This window comes from Nuphar pumila, chromosome 12, assembly GCF_984573655.1.
Source record: "Nuphar pumila chromosome 12, dmNupPumi1.hap1.1, whole genome shotgun sequence".
NCBI lineage: Eukaryota > Viridiplantae > Streptophyta > Magnoliopsida > Nymphaeales > Nymphaeaceae > Nuphar > Nuphar pumila.
Genome location: NC_143260.1, coordinates 35,994,639 through 36,017,165, shown reverse-complemented (window position 1 = coordinate 36,017,165; position 22,527 = coordinate 35,994,639). Strand labels below are relative to the sequence as shown.

At 36.7% G+C, this 22,527-nt stretch overlaps 1 protein-coding gene across 1 annotated transcript; it reads left to right on the top strand.

The window, feature by feature from the left end:
- The first annotated feature begins 3,173 nt into the window (after positions 1-3,173).
- On the top strand, positions 3,174-19,950 carry LOC149820686 (dihydrolipoyl dehydrogenase 2, chloroplastic-like). Its single transcript, XM_089981973.1, has 16 exons — positions 3,174-3,575; positions 5,037-5,183; positions 5,527-5,661; positions 6,984-7,101; positions 10,134-10,258; positions 11,409-11,534; positions 11,633-11,713; positions 12,348-12,410; positions 12,500-12,574; positions 12,748-12,826; positions 16,653-16,753; positions 17,849-17,962; positions 18,590-18,703; positions 19,145-19,216; positions 19,338-19,651; positions 19,742-19,950. Exons 1-15 carry the CDS (start codon positions 3,249-3,251, stop codon positions 19,383-19,385), a joined length of 1,725 nt encoding a protein of 574 aa, XP_089838099.1. The 5' UTR covers positions 3,174-3,248; the 3' UTR covers positions 19,386-19,651; positions 19,742-19,950.
- The last annotated feature ends 2,577 nt before the right edge of the window (positions 19,951-22,527 follow it).

Below are 22,527 nucleotides of genomic sequence, written 5' to 3'. Positions count from 1 at the left end.
CATGCACTTAGAAAAAAGATATCCTTTCAAGAATATTTTATTTATTTTAATAAAAATTGAATGCATGTAATATTAAATATAATTAATTTAATTTAATTTAATACCGCATATATATATATATATATATATATATATATATATATATATATACACACACTGATTAAGCTAAACGTTGCATGTATCAGTTGATTTTATTTATAGGAGGTCTGAATCAGACCCTAATCAAATTTAAAACAGGCCAATCAGATTTGATTTGACAATATTGTTTCTAACACAAGATTGACACGGACTTGTACTTTGGAGTTGCATACCTAAGTATTTTGATAGGAGCTAGATTCAAAGCCTGATCCAAGACTGATGGACCCAAATCCGATGAGTCCCGATCGGGGCACAAAATTTGTTCATTAAGCACCCAATTGCCCTCCATCAAGCCCCTGATCTTTTCACAAATCCGACCCCCTTTACACCCCCACAAAAATACACTGAAAGTTCTTTCAATGATTGCACCTAGGGATGGCAGTGGAGTGGGGTGGGGCGGGGCGGGGGACAAGGTCTCCACCCCCGCCCCGCCTCAAGATTAGAACCTCCATCCCCGGCGGGGATGGATTTTAACCTCCACCCCCGCCTTCATCCCCGTTTCATGTCCTCTATCCCCGGTTCAAACGAGGATGAGGCGGGGCGGGGATATTGCGGGGAAAAGTGACGGGGATGAGGCGAGGATTGTGGCGGGAATGAGGCGAGGAGGGGTGGGGAAAAGTGTACGTCCATCTCCGCCTCCATCCCTGAACGGGGATGGATTTTAACCTTTGTCCTTGCCTCCTTCCTCGGTCCAAACGGGGTGAGGCGGGGCCCCGCTTTCCCCCGGTCCACTGCCATCCCTAATTGCACCTGATTCGCTCTAAAAACCCGAAAGAGAAAACGGTGAAGGCCATTTATGAAAATCCTAAATGTGTGCATGGGCTCATATGTCTTTTTACAGTAATAGAGAGAGCAGGTTATCCGACTTCGTTAACTCCGTCCCCACGGCGGAGCTGCCAAGGCTGCATGACTCATACCGCTTCCAATCTGTCCCTCTCTCGGCGTTAAACTACCTAAATGCCACTCCCTGATTAGTTTGAATTTCTCCCCATCACAATCTAATTATGTCTATGAGATTATGCACCTTGGTTCAATTAGTCCCAACAAAACATTCAATAAATTTTAACTCGTATGGGCCTAAATCCAACTAGACATAAATTGGATCTATCTAAATCCAAAGAAACTACTGCTGTTACAAAATAATGCGGGCCATATCTAGATCTAAATTTCAACCCGCTTGCACCTCTCATCATCATTGTCATGCATTATCCCAGTTGTACTGAACAAGTAGAAGTATATTGTGCCCCAAAAGGGTTTGGAATAGTGGAATTAGGGATGGCAGTGGGGCGGGGCGGGGGACAAGGTCTCCACCCCCGCCCCGCCTCAAGATTTTATCCTCTACCCCCGCCTTCATCCCCGCTTCATGTCCTCCATCCCCGGTTCAAACGGGGATGAGGCAGGGCAGGGATATTGCGGGGAAAAGTGGTTGGGGTGGGGATGGGGCGGGGAAAAGTGCAAGTCCATCCCCGGACGGGAATGGATTTTAACCTTCGTCCCCGCTTTCATCCCCGTTTCATACCCTTCATCCACGGTCCAAACGGGGCGAGGCGGGGCAGGGCCCCACTTTCCCCCGGTCCACTGCCATCCCTAAGTGGAATGGGACCCAAGCAGTCTAAGTTCAAATCTCATGGACCTCACTCATTGCTCAAGCCATTGATCCAAAGCTCGAGTACGGTCTGTGCCATTTTTCTTCTCTACCATGACAAATTAATTGATTTAACATAGACATCACTCTTTTCTTTGTCCTTCCCGATCCCAAGCACCCTTTTTCATTCATAGAGAAATCCAATCATCAAAATCAATAAAAAGGCCATCATTGATCAAGATCGAACAACTTTGTAACCTTTTTTTTTTTTTGGATTTTCAACCTTACATATATGATGTACATGGTCAATTTAGTTTGAATTGATGTTTGGATAATCAATTTGGATGATGAGCATGTTTTTTCAGCAATGCCAATATCAACGGTTACAATGCACCAAAACTTATTAAAAAAGAAAAAAGAAAAAAGAAAAAAGAAAAAAGAATATAAGAGTTTGATCCTTGACTAATGGGGCCATGTTGAACTCATTTATGGAGTCAGGTTGAATCACACAACTTACACCATGGGATCCTAAGTCTTTTGTTTTTATATATATTTACATGAAAAAACCACCCCCATGATTGGAGACCTAGTTGCACTGGCTGCATGCCGAGATCCTACGTCGTTTGTACATACAAATGATTATAGCAAATGTTTTGGTTTATGAAATGCATAAGCTTAATCCTAAGCTAAGGCTGAGCTTTCCGTGATGAACTTGGCTTGGTGACCACTTAATTGCCCTTGTAGCGTGATCAACCATTCTTCTAGTTCTAGACCTCTAGTTGGGGATGGCCATTGTGCCGGCCTAGCCCAGTTCATATTCTGGCCCAAGCCCAGCTCGATTAGGGCTTGACCCAGTTGTAGTCGGGCTCAAGCCAAGTCCTTTAGGCCCAACCTAGTTAACGGGCCAGGCTTGTTGAGCCCTATGCATTTTGCACATGGGCTTGACCTGTTTTGAGCCCTCGATGGTCACACTTCTAGTGCATTAAACGATTAATCTGCTTCTCTGTGACAAATATAGTGAGATTATAAAAAAATCTCGTCTATATATTGCGAGAAATTGCCTGAAAGTTTAAAAAAGTAATTTCTCGCAAGATTTTCAAACTGTGACAAATATTGCAATATTTATATTTAAAAAAAAAATATTTATCATAAAAACTCCTAAGATTTTTATTTTTAAATGTATTTTATTTATATTTTTTAATTTATTTTTTGTTTCCGAGATTTTGCCGAAAAGAATGCGAAATTTATGAAAATTTTCAAAATCTCCCGAGTTTTTTTGACTGCCGAGATTTTGCCGTTTTTATGATATGCTTTGGGCCGGGTGGCACGTTACGCAATTTTATAAAGAAACAAGGGCGTTTCGCTACTGACATCCATCACTCTCGATTCCCACCTCACACCTCACCCTGCCTTTAAATACCGCATCCCTCTCCGTCAGTTCCTCGTCACACGCTCTCTCCCCTTCACTCTCACTTGGCCTAATTTTCCTGCGAACTGCCCGCTTTCTTTCTACCCGAACGAGAGAATGCATGCGTCGATCTCCCTCTCCTCCTCCTCCTCCTCCTCTTCTTCCTCCTTCATATCAGTCAGATCCGATCTTCCGGATCGATCTCTCCGTTGCGGCGTCAATCGGCCGCTCGATCTTCGTTTCTGCGGTCTCCGGAGAGAAATCCACGGATTGTCCGCTTCTACCCGACCTAGAGCGCTAAAATTCGCTTATAATCGCCTGGATACCTCCGCTAGGGCATCTGCGTCGCCGAATGGAGGTGTCGCGAAGGGATTCGACTACGATCTCATCATCATTGGTGCCGGAGTAGGCGGCCATGGCGCGGCGATCCATGCGGTCGAGAAGGTATGGATTTCACGGAGGAGAGGGTTTCAATTCGTTTCAGTGCTTTTCCTGTTTCTCTGCGTGCGAATTATGATTTTGTTGTAGCGGAATTGGTAATGTGAGAGCTTTTGGACCGCGAGTTTCGGTTTTGGGTTGATTTGTTTTGATTGGTGTCAGTTTTCGAGTGATTTGTGTGAAATTGTCTTCTACAACGCGAGAGTTTAGAAACTCTGGAAACTGTTTTGAAGTAGGAAGGTGAGAAGATGAGTTGTCGTGAATCTTTTAGTTATTTCTTTTTCCAATTTCGGATTCTAAGCATTAGAATTAGAATGGACGAATGGTGAATGTAGTATTCATTTGATTCTTTGGTCTCCTGATAGCCGGAGTTGGAGGTGAACGAGTTGGCGAATGTGCTATAGCTATTGAAACTGTATATATTTTAGGTTCTTTTTACTGTTAGATGATGCATTTTGCAGATTTAGTGGCCGTTTTTAGTCGTTTAGATTGTACCTTAGGTGTTTGATCAATGCTGTGGTTTCTTGGCGTTGACATAACATTATTTTCTTTCTCTTTACCTTTCTATTCTTTTTTCCTTTTCTGATAGCCAAGCTGTGGGAATTTCCCGTAGGTTTGAACTCGGTCCCATCATATTCGATCTGATCACTTATCTTTTCTTGTAGAACCTGTATATTTTTTGTTTTTTATAGAACTTCCAGCTGAATATTTACCAAGTATTTGCATGATATACCAAGTAATTGTTGCTAGTTTAGAAGAAAGAGATAGAACTGATACAAGAAGGGCACAAGCCGAACAAGCACTCTCAGAGATCATCCCAGATTCCAAGGATGAATTGTTCTATAAAGACGACCCATTGCATTGTTTCCGCCTTCAGAAATCAAGAAAATATCTCAAACTTATAAAGAAACAGTGGAGAGAACGAATATATGGATATTACATGAAATGTTTTATATTTTTATGTACTGTGGACTATGATCTTTTATATGGATTTCAGATTTGCTTGAATATTAAGACTGTGCTTTAATTATTTATAATTGTGTTTGTTGACTCTATTCTGTTGTATATTTACCACATTATTTAGCTCTATTTATAATCAACATGATGTGAATTTTTTTCAATTTTTATGTTTATGGTGTGTAAATTTACGATATTTACTGTGTTATGTACGGTTCTATTTTCAAGCAACTGCAATAGTAGTTACAATACGTATTTTTCAACATTGAGTATACCAGTGAATGAGACTCTTAGCTATTTAACTAAGACACAAGAATCATGAACCTCTCTCTCTCTCTCTCTCTCTCTCTCTCTATTCACACACACTTGACGCAGACTCACACACCATATCTGTCTAGGTATTTTACACACTACATGTGCAAGATGTTCTGTCCCTTTCATAATTTAGTGGCCACATATTCCATTTTTGAGGCACTGAAGTTCTAATATAAAGGAATATTTTTGTCACAGGGTTTGAAAACTGCCATCATTGAGGGTGATGTGGTTGGAGGAACTTGTGTGAATCGAGGTTGTGTTCCATCTAAGGCTCTTCTTGCTGTCAGTGGTCGGATGCGTGAATTTCAAAGTGCAAATCATTTGAAGAGTTTAGGTCTTCAGGTAACTAAATATCGCAACTTCTTATGTTTTGCATGCTCTTTGCACAATAAACTTATGGCCTGTCAGGAAGACATTTTATGTTTTTTTGGTTTTCTGTTGAATGTTCTGTTCTTACTCAAGCCCATTCTTTACATTTTCATATCTCTTATGTGCCAACTTTTTTGGGGAAGATTCACTTGTTTAATATGCCTGCTTTTATCTACAATGTGCTTATCTTAGAACCATTTTCCTGTTAGTGATTTTCAACATTGCTAAATTCTCTCTCTCTCTCTTTCTCTCTCTCTCTCTCTCTCTCTCTCTCTCTCTCTCTCTCTCTCTCTCTCTCTTTACATGCACACACCAGGTCTCAGCACCACGTTATGACAGGCAAGCAGTAGCTGATCATGCAAACAATCTTGCTTCAACAATACGTGGTAACTTGACAAATTCATTAAAGGCTATGGGGGTTGACATTCTGACAGGCGTTGGGAGCATTGTGGTAAGTCAAAGATTCTATTAATTCTGTTGGCAAAGGGCATGCTGTAATTTAGGCATTTATGAAATCAGTTTTGGAGCAGTATCATATCTTGTGCTGCATTGATTCAACAAGAGCTAGAAAGCAGGAACCATTCAACTAATTTATATTCAACATCTTAAAGTGAGTACTCATTGGCTCATCTGGGACACAGTTGATTTATGCAAGAATCATCTATCTCAAATAGGATTTGCACCATTTTCTTTTCTAAACAAACCCATATTTCACTGGTTATGCTCTCTTGGACATGGTTGACTTTAATTAAATCAAGCAACACCGAGCTGACTTAAGGGCTCATGGGTGTTCTCTTTTCAGTCTTATCTTTATTTGGGTGATCCTTGAACTGAAGTTCACCTTCTATTAATTAGATTTATCCTTTCAATCAGCAAGATTCAATAGGGTCACAGAAAGTTGGGACAATGCTCATAAAATACATCGAAATATCTGACAAATCAAGCTGTCTTTCATGGCTTAAGCCAATTGAATTGACTCAAATTGCAAAATTTTCCAATCAGTAAGCTGTTTTTGATCTGAATTGGTTTTTCTATAATGGTTAATGCTATTGTTAGAAGACATTCTACTCTCAGTCTTTGTTTTTTGGTACCTCAACTTCAGATACCGTCAGTTCTTCTCACTGTTAATTTGACTACTAAATCTTAGCTGTTGGAATCCTCTTGATAACTGGGATCAGGATGCTATGTTCAACAGGCAGATCTTTTGTCATTCAAACTCTTCCATAATAGTTAAATTTTGGACTCTCTTTGCTTCTCTTTCTTTTGGTTATGCCTATCCTATTGTGTAGAAAACAAGCATGATTGTTCCAAAATCATTCTCTTTTATTGCAATATAACTGTGGCTGTTTTCTGATCTTCCAGAAGAATGTCCTTGATAGTTGCATATTCCAAAATATTATGCACGACCAACTTAAATTGTTGATTATATTTTTCATTACATGCTACTTTGTAGTAAACGGTTGCATATGGTGATATTTCCAAGATTATTCCCTTCATCTATTTTTTGTATTTCTGGTTGTTTGATTCGAGGTGAAATGCTAGTTAACCTTGTAAGTTGCAATAGGAATTGAAATGGCATTCATGAAAGTGACAAAATAAGGGTCTATTTTAGTGATAGAATTGATACGTTGTGCTTTTCATGTTGGTATTTGTCTATTTTTTTGTTGTTGTAATGAAGGAGATATGTACGAGAATGCTTGTGTATTTTCTGTTGAAATCTGAAACGATATTTATGTTTTCTTTTCTATTTTAACTCATTGAAATGCATATCAGGGCCCACAAAAGGTAAAATATGGAAAAGCTGGATTTCCTGACAACATAGTAACAGCGAAGGACATAATTATTGCTACTGGTTCTGTTCCCTTTGTTCCCAATGGCATTGAAATTGATGGTAAGTGCTTTTTTGTCTTGTAGCACCATTTATGGTATACATAATTTCTTGCTGTCTGCATTTTAAGTTTAATTCTATGGTGGCAAGTCAAGGCAGAGTTACCGGAAGCTTCTTAGGTAGGTGGGAAGCTCGCTTCCCGAAAACTCGCTTCGGAAGCTCGATACTCCTCGCTTCTAAAACTTCATGGGAAGCTCGATACTCCTCACTTCTAAAACTTCATGGGAAGCTCGATTCCCCCATGCTTCTTTTATGCTTCTCATACACATGGTCTATGCACACTATATACTTTTCTCACGTTTCTTTTCATCTTTTTCATGTATTTTCTCTCACGGTTTCACTCACTTTCCATGTACTTTCTTTAAATTGGTAACCATCATTGTTAGATTTTAACAAAAAATTTAACTCTTTTACAGAAAAATCATGAAATATAAGAATGATCAATTTTATTTTAGTTTTTATTTGTTTCTTTTTTTATTCCATATTGCTTCATTTTTTATTCATATTTTTCTTTTAAATTGAAACTGCGTTTCCCGCTTCGTATAAATTTAAAAATTCGTCGCTTCTCGCTTCCGCTTCCCGTATTGTTTCCCGCTTCCGCTTCCTAGTTTGGCAACCTTGAGTCAAAGTCTCTTTATGCAAAAATTATATGGTTTCCCTTTGTTGATGTGGCAAATGAAAGCATGCCTATTTGAAGACTATATGGCTTTCATGTGCCACTAAAGATGGGGAAAACCAGAATTCATGTTGTTTATATGAAGCTTTTTTCCAGTGAATGACTGGTTCTAGTACATATGTTATTGGATTTTTTTTTCATATCTGAAATGTTAATAAGATTGATTTGATGTAATTATTGCTGCAAAAAACATTGCACACAACATGGAAATTATTTGTGCTAGCATACTTTTGCTTTAACCTGTGTCGAGTGTATTTTACGTGCAATCTTTCATTGTACAGTCTTATCAGCTCTGATTGGTTGACCTTCAAGTGCCTTCAAGACAAAATATCTGCTTTTCAAATACCATATACCCTCAAATACTAGAAAACTAACTCATTTTCAAATTGTAAATCACATATATTCGATTGAAAAAATAGTATTTCTTGGGCTTCAACTTTTTTGTAGTTTCATGAAATATATAAATTAATGAAACAATTAAATAGAGGTCCCCCAGGATTTCACAAGCCTGGTTTTGGGTTAAAAATCAGGTTTATGAAACCTGGTTGCGTCATCCCAATGGTGAAAAAAACCAAGTTATTTTGCTAAACCTTGTTTTTTTTTGTTGCCTAGCTGGGGTTAGGCAGAACCCCCACCAGTTTAAAACGGAAGCATTATAACGAATGTAGATCTGGAAACCATTCAGGAGGTTTGTCTTTCAAGATCCTATCAGTCAATAAAACAAAGACGGAGCCAAGAAGTTATTCTCCTTCTCCATGTGCCAGCAATTAAATCTGTGGAACTGGTGACAAAGATCAAGCAGCTCAGAAGATTTCTGTTGGGGAACAGCCGTCCCCTCAATCAACCTGTTACAAAGCTAACTGTGTCCTTGAAGCTCAACCATTACTTTATGCTGAGTTAGGATAAGACAGAGGATATACGGAAGGACCATCCAAGCTCTAGACATCCTAGTACTCCCTCTAACCAGCCAACCAATAAACAATTAATGACCTTCAGAATTTCTAACCGTGAATCCTGTGCTTCACTTATTCTTTAATATGCTAAAAACATTCACTTTCAACCACCCTTCAGTTGGAGCTATCCATCACCCTGTGTAAAGCCAGTTACGCACAATGCAAGGATATGAATTCTTTCAGATATCCATTATGAATTCTTTCAGATATCCATGACAATAAACCAAACCTCATTCAAACAGGTTAATAACCTGGTTTTGGATGTCATCCAAACAGTGGGTTAGTCAGTGACAATGGCAAGAATTTGTAATGAAATCAAAATGTACACAAAAGGGTGCCTCTAATGGGCTACAAGAGTACAATGTATGCCCAAATACAAAAGCCTCTAATGGGCAAAATACAATAAGCCACAAAGGGCTAACACAAACCACTCACAAAGAGGGCAAGAGAGCACAAATATAAAAAATATACATTTTATAAATGCTTAAGGGAAGCATGATAATACAAGAGGGAGCAAAACCCCCTTTTTATAAGCATTTACAAGTTTCTTAGAGACCGTGGGAAATAGAGCCAGAGATCCCAACGACTCTTTGGGCATTTTTGAATAGTGCCCTCAAACAAAAAATATAATACAAAAAACAGAAAAATAAAAAATGAAATTACAAAAAGGCTGCTGTGCCCCTAATGGGCACAGCCTATTACACAACAGTGAAGATATATATATATATATATATATATATATATATATATATATATATATATATATATATATATATATATATATATATATATATTAACAGAATTAGCATGCTGACTATTTTATAGATTTTGCGCATGTACATGGCTTCTGATAGCAACATGCCTTCAATTTTTATTGGAAGAATCTCTATCTAATTGATATTCTCTTCATCCTTCAGTTCGTGCTAATTCTGGTGCAATCTCAAGAATATTATGGTTATCTATGTGCTTGGAAACTCTATCACTAATATCGCTGTTTCATGAAAATTTTGAAATTGTCAAGTCAAAACACCATATCTTGAAACATCACCAAATTCGAATGTGTTCATGTAATAACTGTGATGTTATAGCTCCATTTTCCAACAACCTGGAATCTTAAACAACAAAAGGAAACCTTTTCAAAAAAATTTCACCACTTTTCTTTAATTATGGCATCCAGGGAAAGTAATTTTTTTAATAAACTCCTGAAAATTTCCCTTTTCTTACTGCTGGGAGATTCTTGGGCCATTACAACATAGTGTGAGAAGCTCAGGTCAAAATTGTTTGTGTTATATCATGTCTTGAAGAACTTAAAGGCTTTTATCTAAAGTATCACTATCAATCATGGTGCCATTTTTCTTTACCGTATTGAGGCTAAAGGAGATATCTAATTCTGTTGATTGTTGCAGGGAAGACGGTATTTACTAGTGATCATGCACTAAAGCTGGAGTGGGTCCCCGACTGGATAGCTATTGTAGGAAGTGGTTATATCGGTCTTGAATTCAGTGATGTTTACACAGCTCTTGGAAGCGAGGTAATCACTGCAAATATTTAATGGCATAACTTAGTTTGCAAGTTTGGAACTTGTATGGATTTGGGATTACCATTTGGTGGTAGGTTGGCAGTATGAGCATTGTCAAGAGTGCAGCACTGCTGCAGTTTGAGTTGGTTATGATTTATGGTTTGAGGATACTGCAGGCCTATGGGCCTAATTATATTGGTCATCCTTTTTCTTGTCCTAATGAACGTAAGATAAAAAGGTCGGTGTTTACCAATGCATCTCAATACAAATGAACACATACCTCTCTTAAATTCTTAATACATACACAAAACTGGTCTGTTGATGCAGCTTGCAGTATCCATCTTCTGAAGAGAGTCTTCACCTTCCTACTCGATTTCCTGTCTCTGCCTAAAATTTGTTGTTTTTGGTTGTTGTTCTGGGATATCAAGGTTTGCTGAAAAGAGTTGTCAAACTTCTCACCTAGGCTTTAAGAGTTAAGAAACTGTGCATGCATCTCCTGATCCCTCTTGCTTGAATTTTGTCTATTTTTCCATTGGTTTTAGTAGCATCATGAAACTTCTGAAAGATGATCCATGATGTTCCTTGTGGTGCATAGATACAGTGTGCAGCTGGATTGTGTGTGTGTGTGTGTGTGTGGAGAGAGAGAGAGAGAGAGAGAGAGAGAGAGAGAGAGACGATATATATTATACAATATGTATGTATGTGGCAGCACGTGGAAGCACCCAGCCCCAGCACATAGAAGTGTCAGTCTTGCCAGAGGTACACGGGGCATTTTGAAGTACTGATGTTATATAGATGCTGCTTATAGCTACGTTGGCATAATCAACATAGGTGGATATTTCTGGAAACTTTGATAAAAGAAAAATCTGCTGCAGTTTAAAAAAGTGTTGGCTGGAGTATGATCCATTGTGCTGGTCATATATTCTATTCACTACTTTGAAGGATTAAAGAGCAAACACTGTGATATTTTACACATTCATATTTCACGTCAGTTTGTTTAGCAAAGCTGTCTACAGTATCAAATTGTTCATGCTTTTATTTATGTAATTGCTGAAAGTACAATGTGCCCATTAAAGTTTTGATTGTCTAAGTTCGCTAAGTGCTGTCAATTTTGAGATGTTTTTTGAATGCTAACTGATGCTGCACTGCCTCTTGATCATAGGTTACTTTTGTTGAAGCCCTTGACCAACTTATGCCTGCATTTGATCCTGACATAAGAAAGCTTGCTCAAAGAGTATTGATCAATACACGAAAAATTGACTTTTACACTGGCTTGTTTGTTAAGAAGGTACTCGACTGCCCTTTAGTACATCTTGATTTTCCCTTAAGAGAGAGATTGAAATTTCGTAAGTTTCTGTTCATGTTATTTTTCTCTGCCTATCATAGATCACTCCAGCAAAAGATGGCAAGCCAGTCATCATTGAGCTTATTGATGCAAAGACAAAGGAACCAAAAGATACTTTAGAGGTAATTTTGCTCTGAGTTTTTTACTATCTGGAACCACTTGGAGCCTTTAGGGGAAAATCTAAGGCTCTTATCTGGTCAGACAAAGGCCAACTAGCTTTGGTCCAAGTCCAGGCGAAACATTATGGCACATGTACCAGGTCTGTGTGCGGATCAACAGGTGGTCTCAGGCCATGTCATGGCTAGGTATAAATTATGAGCAAAACCTGTCCTAATCAGATCATTATCATTATTAAAGCCTTATCCCATGAGATTGGCTTTGCAAATCCTGTTTCTCCATTCCTTCCTATGTAGAGTTGCATTATCTTGTAAAAATTTTGTTTGGATCTGATGTAGATGTGTGTCTGTGTTCCACAGCCAAAAAAAAAACACAGCTTGCATCCCGTCAGATTTCCAATTAAGTAAGCTTACTGTGTCTATTACGGGGAACCCATGGCCAATTGTTATCTGGTTGGTCAAAACATGATCTATAGCCATGGAAAATGTGAAGTATAAAGTTGGTATTTAAGCCTCCGAGGCTCCAACACAATATGATATTCTTCATGTTTTGAAGGACATCTAAATAAGTTTTGATGAGTTGAAATTGCTTGAAATTGTGGGTTTTCTTTATGCTACAACATATGGGTTGTTTTTGCAGGTAGATGCGGCACTAATTGCAACTGGAAGGGCTCCATTCACGAAAGGCCTTGGACTGGAAAATGTAAATCAATAGACTCCTTTTATCATGCATAAAGGGCCAATCTGCTGGTGATAAAGCAGTTTTCATTCAAAATTGCTTGCTTTCTACAGATTAATGTGGCGACACAGCGTGGATTTGTTCCTGTTGATGATCTCATGCAAGTGATCGATCAAGATGGAAATCTGGTGTGTGTCAAGCACCTTTTTTTATCTTCGGAATTAGATGTGTCTTGAGGGATCTGAAGCTTTATATTGAGAATATTGCCTGGCCATCCTAGATCAGGGGGTTTGAGTTGTTATTAGTGAATGGTCGCTCCAACTAGCATTTTTCAACTTTTTTTTTTCCTTGCCATTTTTAGGTTCCTCACTTGTATTGTATTGGAGATGCCAATGGGAAGATGATGCTTGCTCATGCTGCTAGTGCTCAAGGGATCTCAGGTATCCGCCTCAGTGCTCTTGAGTCTTATTTAAGCTACTATGGGCATATTTGTAATGAAATAGCGGAAAATGCAAAAACAATGCCACTAAGGGCTTACAAGATCACAATCACAATGTGAGCAAGCACACGTCCACTATTGGACAATACAATAGCCAACAAACGGTAACAATACAAGCACTAAGTGTATATAAAACATCAAAGAACTAAATAGAAAAACACAAAACATAAAAAATATTGATCTTTATTGAGCATAAATGCTTAAGAGAAACATTAAGAAAAATGGGGACAATTAGACCTATTATATACAAAAGGACTCAAGTCATAGAGCCATTGGGAGCTCCCATAGGAGTCATTGAGAGCTCCCAATGGTCATAAATGTAATCGCGTGCTCCCAACGATTCTATGGTCCCAATGATCATAAAACCCCACATTGCAATAAAGGAAAAATAAAATAAAATAAAAAAGCAAAATTGTTTCTAGTGGACAACATCTATTACAAAAGACAAAAATACCCCTAAAAGGTATTACCTATTACATCATTATAAATGACATATATATACACACATATATATGAATATATATGTATGTATATATGTACAATATGAAACAAATATATATGTATGATAATAAATACATATATATACATATACAACTTAACACTCTCCCTCAAACTTATGGTGTAATATACCGAAAGTTTAAAAATACAACAAAGATTTAATGGGAAGGATTCAAGTCTCCAAGTGTCTTCATGAAAAATCTCCGTCTTTATCACATAGAGAATTTTGCAAATACAAGTCTTCAAATGTCTTTATTGGTGATCATCCTGAGACGCCTTCATCGACTATCTCCATCTTCATGACATAATGCATCAAAGATATCCTTTCGAGCTTATAGAGAGAACAAACCAAAAGATTTCAATTACATAAGGAAGATATCCTAGCCTAATAGTTATAAATTTTTTAAAACCAATATATTTTAAAACAAGAATAAAATTTTCAAACAAAGTAGTAATAAGTTTTAGAAATGTTATATAATTAATAAGAACGATAAGAGGAGTATTCCTCAAGGATCAATTTTTATGAAATCAAACCATAATTTATAATTTTAAAATCAATATATTTTTCAAGAAAAAATAACATTGATCATAAGAAAATTTGATCATTAAGGGACATATAAATCATTAAAACGAGATAAACAATTATGCATAAATAATATCCTAAGCATTTCAAATAACATGCATATAAAATATAACAAGTCAAAAAGAGGCCTCAAGAAAAGATGAGCTAATTAAATTCATGCATGCAATAATATGAACAAGCTAATTAATATGAAATACACACATGTATGTATCATGCAATCAAAGCATATTTAATGCATATAAAACGACAATAAAAAAATAACTATTTTTATCAATAAAATGCATGAATTTAATGTAAAGAATCAAGTAGCCTTTAATTACAAACCAAAGTGTCTATCAATATCAAGTGGACAACACAAAAGTGTTTACTTAAGGAACTCACTCTCAAAAACCCATAAAGGGGCACACACAAGAAGGCTCACAATATAAAGAATAATTTTTTTATTAAACATCACAAGTATGCAAAAATATTTGAAATTTTTATCCATAAACATCTTCCATACAAGAAAAAAAAAATAAGTAGTAAAAGTTTAGAAATTTCAAGGAGAGATTTTAAAAATCCCACATAACAAAGATAATGATATTTGCAAATAAACACCAATTTGCGAAAAATATGAAGAGATTTAAATTCTCACAAATATCAAGAAATGATATTTTGCAAACTTCATCAATAGTTTGACCACCACAAACAATTACCTCATTAGGCCTCTAAACTTCAAAAATCAAGTATTATCGACTAAAACAAGAGCATAATCACCATAACAATAAAGGGCTAAAAATCACACAAAAGTGTGAATAAACATCTTTTGTCTATATATAATGACATTCAAAACAAGTGTATCAAAGTAAGAGTATAACAATGATGCCACTAATAGGCTAAAAACATATAAATGTGTGAATAAACATCTCTTGTCTACATACAATGACACTCAAAACAAGTCTGTAACTAGATCTGTAGTATAACCAATAGGTGCACATAACTCACTACATTGAAACATAACATCCCTTGTCTACATATAATGACACTTAAAACAAGTGTATCAGTGACTAAGAATAAGAGTATAAGAATGCCTCTAATGGGCAAAAACTACATACAAAGGTGTGAATAAACATCTTTTGTCTACTTATAATGACACTTAGATAAGAGGCATAATAGGAAAAAACACCCGAGGTAAGAAAGCTTGTAATGGAAACAAGCTAATGTTGCAAAAAATATCAATCTTTTGAAACACTATGGTTTCAAAAACAGATAGTCATCACAGATACTCATAATTATAAGCATTCATAATAAAGTCAATGGCCAAAAATAAATAAATGATTCAACACACTTACACGATCAAAGATTACATAACTGTCAATTAAAGCTAAACTGCAAGTTGACAATCTAAACTAACATAAAACGAGGTGCACACAACTCACCGCAACAAATATCTCTAACAATAACAAGGCCAAAAAAAATGATGCATTATATAAAAATTTGTGATGGACAACACAAATGCTACAAAAAGACAATAAATACTCATGAAAATCAATTTCCAAATAAGTGAGTTCATATATAAGAACTGATTTGAAAGAACAAAGTTTCAAATCAAATCCTAATAACGGTAGATGAAAATTTTGAATGAATATAGTGCAATCATATGCATAATCAAGATAACAATTAGTGTAATAAAATGCAATGCAATCATTTGCAATATCAATATAAGCAAGCTATATAAAGAGATCTCAATTTAGATTGCAAGTCTATCATGAGACAATCAATGCCATATAACATTAAAGAAGGCTATATAGAAAATCTAGTAGATACACAAGTTACAACTAACCATGGATACTCATAAAGAGATAAAACAAATGCATGTATATGCAATAATCTAAATAACTTAAAGCCATGTATCTTATACAAAAGATATGCATAGGAACATATTTAAGCATATCAAGTGATAGATTAAGGCACTAAGGGTACAATATAAAAATTTATATTTTATAAATGCAATGAATCAAGAGTCTTTTAATCAAGAATACACATGTCCACCAAAGATCTAAGTGAACAAGCACGTCCAACAATAATGGACAAGTACTAAAGTGAACCATGAGGGAAACACTTATGACATCCATAATGAGCAAGCACAAAGAAGTTTTTCACGGTTCTCAACTTAATATTTTATTAAAAACTAAATATGCAACATAATATTTAAATCTCATGCAAAATAATGCCATGAGACTAAGAAAATAACACGTATAAGACATCAAAAAACTAAATAGAAAAACACAAAACATAAAAAATATTCATCTTTATTGAACATAAATGCTTAAGAGAAGCATTAAGAAAAATGAGGACAAGTAGACCCATTATATACAAAAGGACCCAAGGCATAAAGCCATTGGGAGCTCCCATCATAGGAGTCATTGGGAGCTCTCAACGGTCATAAATGTGACCGTTGGGGCTCCCAACGACTCTATGGTCTCAATGACCATAAAGCCCCTACAATGTAATAAAGAAAAAATAAAAAATAAAATAAGAAAAACAAAAAAGCAAAACTGTCCCTAGTGGACATCATCTATTCCATAAAGACAAAAATACCCTTAGAAGATATTACCTATTACATCATTATAAATGACATATATATATATATATATGTACAACTTAACAATATTAACATTCTCCCTGTCTAAACACTTTCTTGCAGTTGTTGAGCAAGTTTGTGGAAAGGATAATGTTCTCAACCATATGAGCATCCCAGCTGCTTGCTTCACCCATCCAGAGATCAGTATGGTTGGCTTGACTGAGGTACAGATTTATTGTTTACTTTTCAGATTTCTGCTGAACAACTGATTGCATTTTGGACTTGTCCAAGTAGGGTGTGCAGGTAATGACTGATTCTCATGTGCAGCCTCAAGGTGTGCGACTTTCCATACTGAGGTCTGGGTCTTGGTGTATCCAGCTAAGGACCCCACCTTTTTCCCAGTCTGTTATGGACTAAATTCACACTGCACACTGCATATGTATCAACAAATAAATCATGAAATATGCAATATATAAACAACATATATTATGTGTGCACATGATCATAATCCATATGTGCATGTGTTTGCCATGGTGCATGAACAACACATTTATGATAAAAATAAGCTCGAAAGTATTACAAAAAAAACATTATTTTTGCTGATTCAGTGCATCAGAATTTTGTTATTTGTCGATCATTTAATGTTTGTCTTCAAAGCAAGCACAAAAAATCTGCCAAACTTTTTGTGAGAAGATCAGGCTGAGCCTGTTAATAGCTCAGCTTGAGCTCACTCATTTGAAAATTGAACCAAACTCAAGCCTCAAAATAGGTTCATTAAAAGCTCTATATCGTATGATACCACAAAAGCAAAGTTTAGTAGCAGTTATGACTGCCACTAAAAGTTGTTCAGGATCCGACAGCCAGCATCCATCCACGCCTTGTCCGCATGGACTGGGATTTTCACTCTCTCTCTCTCTCTCTCTCTCTCACACACACACACACACACACACACACATACATATATATATATATATATATATATGTTATTCATCAATTATACTTATTTATCAACTTGTGCTTGCCTCCCAAGATGAGTTGTTGGATAAGTTTGTTTCCAAGCCTAATAGTTCATGTGAACATGCTGCTTACATTCATTGTTGTCTGTGAGGTTTTAGCTTTTGCTCTTTTATGTATTAGTATCCTTTTAGTAGGATTTTGGTGAGCTGCTGAGTACTATAAGTTTTCCATCAGTAGCAAAGTTTGAGTTATTCAACCTTTCTTTTATTATCTGTCAACTGTGTTTCTTGCATATTTTATTGTCAAGTTAGCCTGATCATCTTAGCTGATATTGTTTTCTACTTTTTATCCCCGATATCTAGCCAAGTGCAAGAGAGAAAGCTGAAAAAGAAGGTTTTGAAATAAGTGTGGTAAAGACGAGTTTTAAGGCCAACACTAAGGCTCTTGCAGAAAATGAAGGGGAGGGGCTTGCTAAGGTGAATTTTCCATCTTGTTCTCTTTGCATGATATAATCTATTGAGAGATACAATCCTTTGAGCTGTGCAATATGAGGCTGAGTTGATACTTCCACATGGTCATTCCACTGGATCTTGGAGTGACATAAATTGGGCATACCTATAAATCACATCTTTTTTCTCTATATGACAAAGTCCTCTCATGCCCTCGGTATGAGTAGAACCGTAGGAGACTTTTCTATTTTCAACTGCAATATTTTCGTGTGATCTGTTTCTTTGACAACTATCACTTCGTGTTCAGAAAATTTTGCTAATAATAATTGGATTTCCTTCTCTATTTTTATGTATTATTTCCGTTTCTCACAAAATTCCTTTGACATTCTTGAGAAGAAAACAAAAAAGGGATAAAAAACTTTTGATATTATTTAGAAAAACTTTCACCACTGAATATGTCAACTTTTGTAGGCATACTTGACTATAGGAATGTTCTTGCACATCTTTTCTTAGCATCTTTCTGTTTATTTTGCATGTCATGTTATAGCATGTTTACATATCACTTTTGGGTTCGAGAATATAATTTGGTTTCGAGATGGTTCTCATCGTAAAAACATACTAAAGATTAATACTGCCTTTACAAATGTCATGCAGTTGATATACCGACCAGATACTGGAGAGATTCTTGGAGTTCATATTTTGGGACTGCATGCTGCAGATCTGATCCATGAAGCATCAAATGCAATAGCCATGGGGACACGTATTCAGGTAAACTAGTATTTTAAATTCTGTGGTTGCTTCAATCTGTGAAACATGGGCCAACAATGGTTGGATGTCAACCTCCGTTGGGAATCCACAATTTTGGAAGAGGACTCAAGATTATGAGAAAAACTTAAATGTTATACTGTGAAGCATGAAAAAGAAATATACAAAAAGGTCTCTTAAAATCAAGGCCTGACTGCTGGTAAATAAGACTAATTATGATGAAATATTCCTACTCTCAACTTAAAATTTTTTTTCGGTAAGTTTCTTTTCGACGACTCTTCTAGGTATTTGTAATAAAGTCGACCATGCTTTTGCTCGTTCTAAGAATTTTTACGGGGAAGTCCTCTGCCCCACTAAGCCTGGAAACAGTTGCTAGAAGCAAACCACTTCCCCCTTGTATGGTCGTTCATGTCCCTCATTACTAAATAACATTTTATTTTCCAGCATCTGAGGTTTGCAGTTCACGCGCATCCGACGCTGTCGGAGGTGCTAGATGAGCTTTTCAAAGCTGCCAAGGTAAGTTATGGTTGGATTGCCTTTGAATTGTTCCTTCTGCTTCTTTTGTTCTGGACTGGTTCAAACACCATATGTTTTCAAAGAACCACTTTTATTTATCTTTGAACTGGCCTCCTTTTAGGTTAATGCAAATGCTTCCAACTCGGCGAGCGAACCGGTTGCCGTCTGAGACTGAGATTGAGGATTGTTTTGTAGATCAAACAAGCTTCCTGTGGAAGGTCGGTTGAAGTCTAATTGAGCCGCCATTGAGGCCTGCAGTTTCTGTTGCTCCATATCCTTATTTTTGCAGGAAAGGGCCGGTATGAGTGGTCAGTTGAATGAGCTGAAGAATCCATGTTGATTTTAGTCTGTCTTTAATGGAGGATTCATCTCAAGGGCTTTTTTTTTCTGTTTCTAATCATATTTATGCTGGCATTGGCTTCCCATTGAGTAAAGGTTGGTTCCGAGATCTTTTAATTACTCCCAAACTCAACGAATCAAATTATTATTTTTTTAAATCCCGAGGATTTTACTTGTACCTAACAGCGACAATACCAACTTGAACTACTGCTTGTGCCATTGGACGAATGGCTTGACAAGGCCTGAAATTTGCTTCTCAATTCATTCCCAAAGGCTAGGTGATGGTCCACACTTGAGTTGCTGTCTATAATCCCTTTCATTGAATTTGCATGTAACAGGTTGGTTTGGATCTTAATGCCCTTGAAAAGGCACCAAGAGAATTTGTTTGTCGTTCAGTTCAGGATAGCGCATTGCTACTTGTAAGGCAAGGCTCGATGACGTCTTGCCAGGGTTTGTTTCGTAGTTACCAGGAAACAAAATAGTTAGGAGAAGCGATGTGTGAAGAAAGTGGAGTGTTAAAAAGTAGTATAAAGTGGGAGGCAAATAAGAAATGTCATAAACACAAGTATAAAACATAAAAAGTGAGGAAGAAGCTAATGAAAAGTCATAAGAAACGAGAGAGGAAACAAAGCGAATGGAAAACGAAGAGGTAAGCAAGATCCTGTGCCAAGCTGTAGGTTCTAGTCCCTCTGCCACATGGGGCTTAAGAGATCTGATAGGGTCTGCCTAACCTCAGCTTGCCTTTCAAGAAAAAAAAAGATGAATACAGTTTTTCATATTTTTGAACTGGGGTTTTTAAAGCTTTTTTCTCTTTTCAGGAAATCAAAGAGTTTCTCACTTTCAAAGCGAGCTTTTGAGAAGGCAAGCTTCTCCGTGTAACAAGAAGCTTCCAGTAACCATGGTTTGTTTTATCACACACAAGTGAACCCAATCACCCAAGAAGCCCATTGAGCTGTTAAACCTCTGCATGCATAGGACCACTTTGCTTCATCCCTTAACTCAAATAGCCATCGGCCATCCTTAATGTGCATAATTTGCTTGCATAATAATCCAAAAAAATTGACCGTGCATTTGACAACTTTGGGTCACTTTCTCTCATATATATATATATATATATATATATATATATATATATATATGTCTCATAGTTTTAATATCACATGATATTTGGTAACAAACCTGAAAAAATTAATAATTCAAATATTGCAATTTTACCATTCAAATGGACATGTTCTTGTACATAGGTTTTTTTGGGCAAAATCCTGTAAAAAACTAGTTTGATTCTCATTTTTTTAAATTTCTATTATTATTATTTATACTCATTTCTCGGATAGACTTCTGGCAATAGCCTTTATATCCTACCCATGCTTTAGTGAAAACACCAGAGCGAGAAGGGGGAACATTTTGTATTTAGAACCACAGCACTTGGTACTCTTCTCGTGTCTTCCATACCTTGCTCTCTAGATTAAACGAGGGGATAAAAGTTCAGGAGGGACAATGCTTATATTTTTTCTTTGTTTCATAGGCAGTTTGTATGAGAACATTGTTCAACCGCCACCTATTTGAAAGCTGCAGTTGGGGCACGAAGCTGGATCAAACTCCAGCAAGATCAGTTGCTTTGAAAAGCCTTTTTGATGGTAGTTGGAGAGTTGAGAGGCTTGTTAAAGACTACCTTTTTCTTTATGAAAAAAAAACGATGTTGGCAGTGACACTCGTCTTCCCTTCAAGAGTGCAGATATTCCAAAAAGGAGATATTGCTAATTATGACAGACCGATGCCTTCCATTTCTTCAATGCCCAATTCTAACTTTGCAAATAATTTGTCTCACGGATTATAAAGCTCACCACAAAAAACTTTGATGTTCTATAAATTACATTTTGTCCAGAAAAGAGAGGACATTGTTAATTCCTAAACGGTGCCACTTTTAATATGTACTAAGAAGAACCTCAATGCAAACTCGTACGCTCTCAAGTATCCAAACCAAAGATGAGTGGAAGCATTAGCACCAGACAAGCCGGTACCAAACAGATCGACATTGGCAGCCTCCTCATAGGCTCATAAACTAATCTATAGATAATTTGCCAGAAAAGTTTTAATTTTACAGTTAATCCACAACAGAAGACAAGGATTTCTGCCATCCATGCAAAATAGTTCAACTTATTTACAGAACAAATCGGATTAAACGGTTTAAAACTACACAAACGGAAAAAAGAAAAAAGAAAATTTGTCATCTTCTGAGGTTAGACAGGCTCAGCAAAGCATGTTTCATGTATGCATGTATGGAAAACACTGCTAATTTATGATGTTAGGAAACAATATGGAAGCAGGCCATGGAAAATAGATGTGCACCAGAAACATATTATCATAGGGAGATACGTATAGAGCACACTCCTTACATGCGACTCAGCCATTCAGTGCAGTCTTCAAAAGGGTTTAGACAAAAAAAATTTTTAAAGGCAAGCTGGGGTTAGGCAGAACTCTAACTGTTATACAACTATACCATTGGGTTTTGAACGTGCAACACCCCAACACAAGGTGACGTGCACTATCTGCTCCTACCAGACAAGTGGAGCCCCATTGGTGGGCTTTAAACAAAAATACTACAAGCATTTTTCGCAAAGTTTCAACCAACGATGAAAGATTATTGACAGTGTAACCCTGAAACAGAAGTTGGTGCATTATTGGTTGATGATCTCCGGTGGCTATCACCCATTTTAAAATCTTCTCCTGTGCTTCTTTGTCACCTTCTGACCGACTGCGCTTGTAGGGACCTCACCATTGTTAATTTCTTTCTGATTATCAATAAAAAATTTCCTCCCCTTGAAAAAAGTTGGTGTAAAGGCCTACTGCTCTTGGAATAAGCTGCAAGAAATGGTTCTAGATCTATGTTTTGGAGTTCGGCCTCAAATAGAAACACACCAAGCACAAACACAATGACAGGATATAGACATTAAGGATTTTCAGATTTGTTT

Coding starts and splice junctions, on each gene's coding strand:
- LOC149820686 (XM_089981973.1), top strand. CDS start 3,249: ATGCATGCGTCGATCTCCCTCTCCTCCTCCTCCTCCTCCTCTTCTTCC. Junction 11,535..11,632: donor CTGGCTTGTTTGTTAAGAAG/GTACTCGACTGC, acceptor TGCCTATCATAG/ATCACTCCAGCAAAAGATGG. Junction 19,217..19,337: donor AGCTTTTCAAAGCTGCCAAG/GTAAGTTATGGT, acceptor GCCTCCTTTTAG/GTTAATGCAAATGCTTCCAA.